At 31.9% G+C, this 10,120-nt stretch overlaps 1 protein-coding gene across 1 annotated transcript; it reads right to left on the bottom strand.

The window, feature by feature from the left end:
* Positions 1–948: 948 nt before the first annotated feature.
* LOC149555907 (3-dehydrosphinganine reductase TSC10A-like) lies at positions 949–3,288 on the bottom strand. Its single transcript, XM_089833701.1, has 4 exons — positions 2,961–3,288; positions 2,404–2,667; positions 1,803–1,956; positions 949–1,393 (listed from the first exon to the last, which is right to left on the bottom strand). The coding sequence occupies exons 1-4, from the start codon at positions 3,234–3,236 to the stop codon at positions 1,074–1,076; spliced, it is 1,014 nt and encodes a 337-aa protein (XP_089689827.1). The 5' UTR covers positions 3,237–3,288; the 3' UTR covers positions 949–1,073.
* Positions 3,289–10,120: the final 6,832 nt, after the last annotated feature.

Here is a 10,120-nt window from a genome sequence, read left to right as displayed (position 1 = left end):
TTATCTATAGGAAGGGTTGATGAACCCCTCCACCTTATGGAGCTTTAAAACTAACATTGATGGCTCATCATGTGGGAATCTTAGTCATGCTAGTATTGGATGGATTGATTGTGATAGTTCTAGTGATGTTCGATTCCCTTTTTCTGTTACATAGTCATCCAAACAAATAACCTTATGGAAGCTTTCATAGTTGTGTACCTTGTTGAGCATAGTTGTGCATTGGGTTGATAATTAATTATTTGCATGACTCTCAAGTGGTGGTTACTTTGTTAACCAAACAAGAGTTGGATGGTGCTAGTTGGCATTTAGTCTTGAGTATGTTCATTAGTACACTTTGTTCGGCAATTGATTCTTCTTTTCTTACTATCGAATAAATTTTTACCTCTCTTTTAATAAAATCTTGCAGTGTAATTTATTTTTTCAGATTTTACTCCCACTATTTAAGATATAGACTAATTAGATAAATAAAATAGTCTTCCAAAAAAAAGTTTAATTTTAAAGTAAAATATTTTTGTTCATTATATAGTTGGTAGCGATTATAATTTTCTGATTCTTCTCTCTGGATATTTATTGTATATAAAAATTCGATTCTTCCATAAACAGGCAAACTGATATAAATGAATAAGAATGTACAGTAAGTTTAAATATCATAATATTTTAAAACATACCATCATTAAAAAATTGCATTGACAGAAGCGACCATCAAATTTAGGCTCCAATTTTTGTTAATCATATAGTTGGTAGCGATTATAATTTTCTGATTCTTCTCTCTGGATATTTATTGTATATAAAAATTCGATTCTTCCATAAACAGGCAAACTGATATAAATGAATAAGAATGTACAGTAAGTTTAAATATCATAATATTTTAAAACATACCATCATTAAAAAATTGCATTGACAGAAGCGACCATCAAATTTAGGCTCCAATTTGAAAGGCATAATAAATTTCAGAGAGACTGATAATACCTGCAGTTATTATTTTCTCACTGATTCCCACGATGATGGATCGCCAAAGTGCTCTTAAACTGAAATAGCGTAATTCAAGAAAAAGAACAAATACCGTTTCCTCTTTATTGTTTGGGAAACTTGTAATATTTGTTATGAACAAATTTCAAGCAAGGAGGAGTTGCTGTAGCTATAATGAAACTTATAAGCCTAAGTGGAATATATAAAATAAGCTCAAACAGAGCCCCCGGCAAGGAATCAGCTGGCATTACACCTCTGGACAGAACTGTGAGAAACCTCCCTGGAAAGAATGCTGTAGTTATGAATCTCCCATCCTTGGCAGCCTCCAACGTATACTTGGCAACATCCTTTGGATCCTCTGCCTTCTTTCTATCATACAGATTGAAAAGCTTCACTAGAGCAAGCATTCCATCCTCTATTTCATCTGCACAAACACCCAACAAATAAACTCAATATCTAATTATTTGGTTTTCACAATCTAAGAGAGACTCGCCTTCAAATTCATCTACGAAAGATTGGGTTAAGTTTGATCCAACTCAACAAGAAAAACTCTATTAGATCATGGAGTTTGATCTAATTAAGCTAAGGAAAAACTCACATCACTAAGTTTGATCCAACTCATCTAAGAAAAACTTCCATTAGATCGAATATTCTGATCTAACTCATTTAAGAAAGCCCACACAACCGAATTTAAAAACAATTCACACCATATCTGTATGTACATTCAAACAAAACTCTTATGTGCATTCACCAAGGACAACAGAACAATTCAAAATATGTGAATGGGAACATAATAACATTAGCCACATGTACACACTTGGTATATTACTCACTTTCGCATTGATCCAGGAGCGGAGTCTCCACAAAGCCAGGGCACACAAGACTAACCCTAATATTGTATGGTATCAGCTGGAGCCTCAAAGATTCAGCCAATCCTCTCAGAGCATATTTTGTTGCAGTATACACATCATGCCCATAGAGCAAGAACTGATTCAGCCATCCACAATCAGTCATCTCAACAAAGAAAAATGCATGACAAGTAAACCCAAATCCATTTGTTAATAGCAAGCTAAAATCATGCTTTAGTACTACCAACAATCAACAAGCTTAAAAGGGGAAAAAGAGAAGAAGGAAACTAAAATAGGCCATTGCATTCATACTTCTAGGCATGATTGTGTGCGAGTTTATTAGCAATCATATTCAATGATTCATCATCAGGATGACAGAGCTAGAATGGATCATTTTTTCTTTATATTCTTACCTCTGTCATCTTGGTCATGGATCATTGAGTACGATCCGAAAGATTAATGTTAAAAAATTCACACAAAATCATACCACCCAAAAGCATGAATATAATATCATAAATTGTGAAAATCTCTTATCCATAAAAGTCATTAATGAGAATTTTCCAAATGGGTATAAGGCTTAGCTAACCAAGGAGGAAAGAGAGCACATGAGCACAATGGAAGCTGGGGGTCTCCCTTGTCTCTCCTTCATCAATGGCAGAGCAGCATGTAAAGTGTATAAAGTTCCAGTCAAATTTGTCTGGATAGTTAAGTCCACTTCTTCAATTATTGTGTTCTCCAAATATGCACTTCTCAAAAATCCAGCATTGCAGATAAGAACATCAATGGGCCTCCATAAGTTAGAGTCCTTGATAGCCTCGGAGATTTTCTCATACTTGCTTACATCTGCAGCCTACCAAAAACAAACAAATTAATCAACATGGTTAAGAAGAAAAATCAGACACTCTTATGATGCTGAAAAAGACAATCATAGATTCCTAAGGAAAAAGAGAAGATGGGCAATCAGAAAAATGATAGATGCATCTTGAAAACCCCAAGATGAACACTATAAAACTTTATTTTTGATGAGTTTTTTCATTTGCCGCTATTTGTTCTATCCTTACCAATCTTATTTGATCATATCCACTTAGTCAATGATTAATAAAATAACTTTGGATGGGTTTTTTTTTCTGGGTTTGATGATACCTTTGTTTTAATCCTGCTTCCATCACACTTGGTTTCTTTCCTTAGATCTTCTGCTGCACTCTCAAGTTTTGCAGGATTCCTTGCAACAATGGTGACAAAGGCTTCTTGTAGCAATGCGTCTTTGGCAATCTGAAGACCTATTCCGCTAGACCCACCAGTGATGAGAACATGTTTGTTTTTTAGGTTTCCAATACTTGGCTTAGGCTTCCATTGAAGCCCAAAAGTAAGAAAACCTATTACAGCTAAAGCAACGGCACCTTCCATCACTGAAATCATTGTACGATGATAATTTTATGTTCCTCGGGAAGAGGAAGATATGACGAGGTGTAGATTAGAAGGAGAGGAGAGGTTGATTTAAGGGAGTGAAGAATGAATGTAAATGGAGAAAGTTTGGTATACAATGTCATTATGATTTTAAATGTGAGAATGGATGATCATGTGAAGTAGTTAAATTAATTAAATGGAAGATGACATCGATATAAATAGTTTTACCAATTACACTGGAAACTGCTATATCTGGCATCTTGGACATTGACAGTAACTTTGATATTTTGCATCTATCTATTTTGAGAAGCAAATGTAATTAAAGAGAATGTTTGGTTGTTGAATGATAATATGTAGTGTTTGGTTATAATTTGTGAGTTCCAATAGCAAAATTAGAAAGATGATAAGCAATTTATTTATTATTATAAAAATCAATTAATTAAATAAATGTTACTAAATCAAACAAAATGAATAAATAAATTTGATTAAAAATATATAAAAATATCTATTATAGAAGATTTATAGATTCACTTTATATATAAGAAACTTAATAAACCTTATATATATAAAGATAGAAATTAATTTTACTCCTTATAATCTTGAGCCAACTTTCCTTAATCAAGCTAGGCTCTAACCCCTCTGGTCCTTGTCATTAAACATTATTTAATATCTCACATTCTTTCTTTATTGCATTAGTTAGCTTTCACTATGGTAGGTAGTTGTCTTATTATCAGTTCCTACCAATGGAATGCATTTTTTGAGTTATATTTCTTTTATCATTTTGACCAATCATCACATAGGTTGAACATAAATTTATCGTTTTTTATTTTATTATTTTAAATGATGGTTTAAAAATGTCATTTCTTTTTTCTATTGGTTCATATTGGAAACAATGCAAAATTAATTTATAAAAATACATATATTTATGTCTTTAGTTCACTAAATGAAATGCCAATAATAATAAATTCTTGAAACTGGGCTTTTATGGACTTGCAATAAGGGCTTGATTTTTGGGATGTTAGTCCCCCTATTCTTTCCATGTATTGTAACTACAACCCCTTTATGATAGTTTTCCTACAACTAGTTGGAATATGCTAGTGAATTATAAGGTTGTTTAGAATTTAGGGTCAGCTACTAGTTACAATTGGAAGGATTCCAGTGAGTGACCATTAGGTTGTCAGAGAAGGCTCAAAAAAAGATGGCTCATACTCTTACTTCTCATTAGTGCAACTCCTTAGTGGGGCAAATATTCTAGCCTAGGGTAGAAATGTGTTTGGTAAGTACTGTGTTTTTGTAGGGTACTTGGACCTTGATAGATAGTTGTTTGGAGGTATAGGAGTGCCTTCATGGAAACAAGTGGAGAACAAATTTTCTTGGCCGAAATGCAACTTTTTCATGTGGCTAGTGGTTCCAAATTATTGTCTTTCTCGATTTAATTTGGGCAAGAAGGGATTACATGGTCCATTTGTGTGTGCTTTGTGTCATAATAATGGGAAGTGTGTTTCTAATATTTTCTTTTAACATTTTTTCTCCAATTAGATTATGCGCTTTGGGCAGGGAGTTTGGGCCTAGGCATGTTGACATGTCTCCTCTTTTGTTGAGTTTTGGGGCCATTAGGATTAGCCTCTAGTTAAGAATTAATTTCTCCAAGATTCTAGGGTTCTTGGACCCACTTTCATTATTTGGAAATTTAATTGCAAAGGAATCATCTAATATTTCATAAATGTCAAGATGTTTTTGCAACACTTGTGGTGGAAAATTATTTATTCTAAGAGACTATCTCAATAATGTGTGACTTTTTTGGAGGTGTGGATCGTAGAGATGTTGATATTTACAATTTGTTCGATTTTCCTATTTAGGAGAATGATCTCTTTCTTTGGGTGACTGGTAGGTAGGTGACAAGGAATAGATGCAAACATCCTTTTCAAAAGATAAATTGAGAGGTTTGTTCAATCCCTTCTCCTCAAGAAGTTTTGAAAAGTAACATCGATGGTTCTTCTCAAGGGAATCTTGTTGTGTTGGTATTGGTGAAGTGGGGCTAAATTGCTCTGAACAGTTTTTTTTTTTAATTTATAAAGTCTTCATATGAATAATTTTATGGTGGCTCTCAACATTTTGTATAATGTGAAGCAAAGTTATATTCTTTATTAGAAAAAGGGTTATTTGTGAATTTGATTTATAGGTGACTGTGATTCTATTGAATTAGTGGTAGCTAGGTGATTTCAATTAGCACTTAGCTTTGGTTATTAGACAAATTCAAAGGTTGTGTGTCTCTTCAAAATTTGTTACTTTTATTCACATTCATAAGGAGTGGAATAGAGTAGTAGAGTATCTGGCCAAGTGGTCTTCTAATTAAATTTAGGGTGAGAATAGTGTGGATAGGAGATAATATCTTTACAATCATCTCACATGTTGGATCAATTAATAGATAAAGATTGGATTGTGTAGTTCTATTTTCTCCATTGAGAGGTTGGCCCTTCTTGATTTGTTTCTCCCTTTCTATTGAATGAATTTTTACTCTTCTATTAGTGAAAAAATAATATCTTGAATAACATTACCACTATTGTTTATCGTATACATTTCAACTTTACTATATACTCTACTAAAAGCATATACAATGCCAACAAACTTTAGGTATATTTCTATATATTCTACTAAATGTTAATATGGTTGAAATGAATTTATAATGATATATATTTCACTTTTGTACATTTTTTTTGCCTTTGTAACCTTAATTTTTATATTAGTTTTAATATATTTAAAGTATTGAATCAAATGACAATAATATTAAATGCTTAAATAACATTATTATTCTTGTATACACTAGTACAAAAAGCAACACAGCAATGCACAATTATAAGGCAAAAAAATTAATTTGGATTAAAAAGTATTGCTAGGTTCTTATATAATTGCACTCACTTTTCACATAACATTTACATTATTATACATTTCTCAAGACAACCCTCTTCTAAACATGTCAAATCTTGGCAAGGTTATATTTTCATCAAGGATTTTTTGTTGTTGTTCCACCTCCTTACAACAAAATTCCATTATCAAATGAGAATATCTATAAACTTATTACCCTAGAATAGAAAAACTTTGCATAAAAAAAAGTAAATATCTATATTCAGCCTACTGAGCAAATAAAATTAATTACAAAATTCGATGTAAATGGCAAATATAATTGGTTTAAACTAGATTTGTTCTCTACTAGCACAATTTAGATGTTCAAAATAACTCAAACAATCACATGATTGGAAATAACTTGACATAATGCATCTCTTATTCAACTTCTAGTATCATAGACTTGTTTATTATTAGAGGGGGTGTCTTTTTTTAAAGAGTTCTAGATTGTGTGATTGTAATAGAGCTCTTAACTTGATTTTGTCACGATGTTAAGGTCATAGAAATACTTTCTATAGTATTCAAGAGAGGAGGGTAATGTAATACTTTCTCAAATCTTTATCATAGTTACGTAACCAAAATACATATTACAACTTAGGGATTTACATAGAAAAAAGAAAAATCCCACACTTCAAAATCCACCCAATATATTATTCATAAACCAATAAAAAAATTATAATATAATTAACTGCTAAGGTTTTCGTTGCACCAAAAGATCGACCTGTAAGTGCCTAATACAACCACTAGACTTATAGAAGACACAAAAGGTGGTGAAGCCATATTGTGAACCCCATGAGGGATGCTAGCTAACTATAAAAAATCTCCCTCCAAGTGTCACTCACCATGACCTACGTAGATTTGAATATGTTACCAAGATCTTATACCACTTGTTAACTACTAGGATTGTCCTTGCACCAAAAGATCAAGTTTTCAATGTAGGATATAACCACTAGACTTATAGAAGACACATGAGGAGGTTAACTCATGTTGTAAACCCTATGAGGGACACTAGCCTGTTGCCAACAACTTGCAGATCAAACTTCTCTCAAGAGTATCACCAACCAAATATCCAAGATAATTGAATAAATATAAGACTCTTACACATACCCTCCATCTCACACACCTATTATATAGGTGATAGAATGCATGAAACTCCAAATAATATTGCAAAATTAGTGGCTAAAAATCAATTATAAAGTGATACTAATCTTATCTCTAGTCAAAGATGCCCTTTTAGAGCTCATTTATGTGCTCAACACATTTTTTCATTTCCTATTTCAAGAAATCCAATGTCTAGAGACTATATTTTTTGAACAAGGTGTCTAATTGATGAACGTTTGAAGCGCTAGACAGAGCATGACATGTTATATCATTTTGTAACTAACTATATCAATTATAAACATTTTTATCCATTTTAGAACTTATTAAGGTTTAAAATATCTTCAAAACAAGATATAACCTTACAATGAAATTTATAGTCATACTTAAATATAACCCTTTTGGAAGAATTTGGTAAAGTTTAGAAAAATACAATATTCAAATGAAAACTTATTATAAATATTTTTCATGTGTAAATTCAAGGTTTTGAAAAAAAAAACCTTAAAAAACATTATATCTATGTGCAAATGTATCCAAGCTAAGAATTATTTGTTTAAAATTTGAGAAACTCAATGGCTTTGGATATAAGTTATGGAAGCTATAAATGGAAGATCTCATATCAATTGAGAGAGGTCCTAAAGGAAATAAAATCTATGGATATGTTTGAATAGGATTAGAGTGTCTCGGACAAGACCAAACAAGGAAACATTTCATTGTTTCTTATAGATTTTGACCTCTTTAATGTCATAGAGAAAGCTACTACTTTCAAATGCTAGAAGATGTAGAGAATGTTATTTACAAAATGAAGAGTCTAACAAATAAAGTATACTTTAAGGGATTGTTATCTTTTTAAATGAAGAAAAAGGATTTTATTACTGAGAATTTAAAGATTCTAATTCGATATCGAGTTAGTTGAGTTTAGCAAATGTAAATTGACTTGAGTATCAATGTATTTAATTATATATTTTAAGCCAAAATATCAACAACAAAAAATGATGATGTCATTAGTTCAAATGAAATACCCAAGATGAAGAGCCTTGTAAAGCATTTATTTGTAAAGGCATATGGATAACATCTATAAATGGAAGTTTAAAATATTCATTACATGTTCTAGGAGGGATAAAAGATAAATGTGGTTTAAAAGGGAAATGAAAGTAAATCCAAATCAAATGGACAAAGTAAACCCCTTGGAAAGGTAGAGTGAAGTGTTCAAACTTTAAATAGTATGACTATGTGAGTATAGAAAAAATAACTTTAATGATTTCTCCAAAAAGAAATCATTTGATGATTATGTAATTTACACATTATTTATGTAATGCACTATTGAACATTGGAAACGAGGGTTAAATATGCACTAAACAATTTGTTTTTAATGATGCAAGAGAATACATAATATCTCAAGTGCATTAGATAACTATAAACATAAGAATGATACTACATGTTACAAATGACATAATTATCACTACATGATTGTATGCAAGTGGAAGGCTTAAGAACTCTTCCAAAGGTTCCCAAGAAACCTATAATTGGGTATGATCAAAAGAGGCATGTATACCCCACCTCGTAAGAGTTTGAATCACTTCTATAAAGTTCAAAATCATGACCAGCCCATCATCAATGGTTGCCCATCAAGGGGATCACAACACCCCCATGGCAATACAAGGAAAGAAGTTCATTACGAGAAAGAAAGGAAATTTTACTAGTAATTACGAATTTGATCTATCTTGATTGAAATGGACTCTACTCAAAAAAGGGTATCTAGAATAGTAATAAGGTTTCCCAAAAGATGTGTTGAAGTATCAACTATCTCAGATACACCTCACCCTATACAACTCTTTGATTTTACTAGATACAATCCAAGATGGTATATGATATGATTAAATAACTCAAAATGATCTAGGATGTACTAGATATGAATGATCCAAGATGGTATGGGATATGATCTATGAATAAAAATGATCAAAGAATTACTAGATAATATCTAAGATGTACATGATAGAATCTACGATTGACAAAAAATGGGTCTCTTATCTGGAGGCTATAATGTTTACATTCGACATCCGACTAACTCAATTCAAAATACATTGAATAGTCTTGATGAGATATATGAAAAAATGGACCTAAAACAACTTAGGACACCAACATGTTTGTGACCAACCCAAATAATCAAGCATGGCCTAAGAAAGGTAGTTGTTATTACAAAGACATGCAATGAAATAATTTCACAATTCAATGAATAGGTTATCTTTCCAACTACAACATAGAACATGAAATGAAAGCTATTGTCATACTAATGAGTATCAAAATAAACCATACCAAGATTGTGTTATGCCTTGTAAACTCATCCCTACTTTTTGTTAGCAAAATGTTGGGTCCCCTTTTTGTCGCTTTTGGGTTGCCTCTTTTGAGGTCTCTTTTGTTTTCTTTCAGGTTTCAGTTCTTGGGGGTCCCACTTCCCTTATTCGGGACAAGGGTCACTTTTGTATTATTGCTGGCAAAAAGATTTCTATCACCCACCCATGTGAAGATTGAACTAAAAGATTAATTAAAGAATGTTAGACTTTGGGATCTGTGAGTTTCTCTCTCTTTGTATTTCTCAACATTGTGAAAGGAAATTCTAGGGTTCCTTAGGAGAACATGTGGAAAAACCTCAAAAAAAGGTAAAGAGTAATTAATATTCCCTAAATGCAATAATTACTAGGCTTTTTAAGATGATAAAACAACTCATCTTACTTTTACCTTGCGATTAATTGTGCTCTTTGAATGACTCTTGGAAAATTTTGTGTTCTCGGGATGTTGTGATATCATTAGTTTGTCTGGTGTGGTTTCTTTGGTGAAGTGTGAATATTTTGGGTAGTGCGAGAATTTGTACTACGTGCTTGGCATTATTATTT

Source organism: Cupressus sempervirens, chromosome 5 (assembly GCF_028749045.1).
Source record: "Cupressus sempervirens isolate cs-2001-9-10 chromosome 5, ASM2874904v1, whole genome shotgun sequence".
NCBI lineage: Eukaryota > Viridiplantae > Streptophyta > Pinopsida > Cupressales > Cupressaceae > Cupressus > Cupressus sempervirens.
This window is presented reverse-complemented; position numbering and strand designations above follow the sequence as displayed.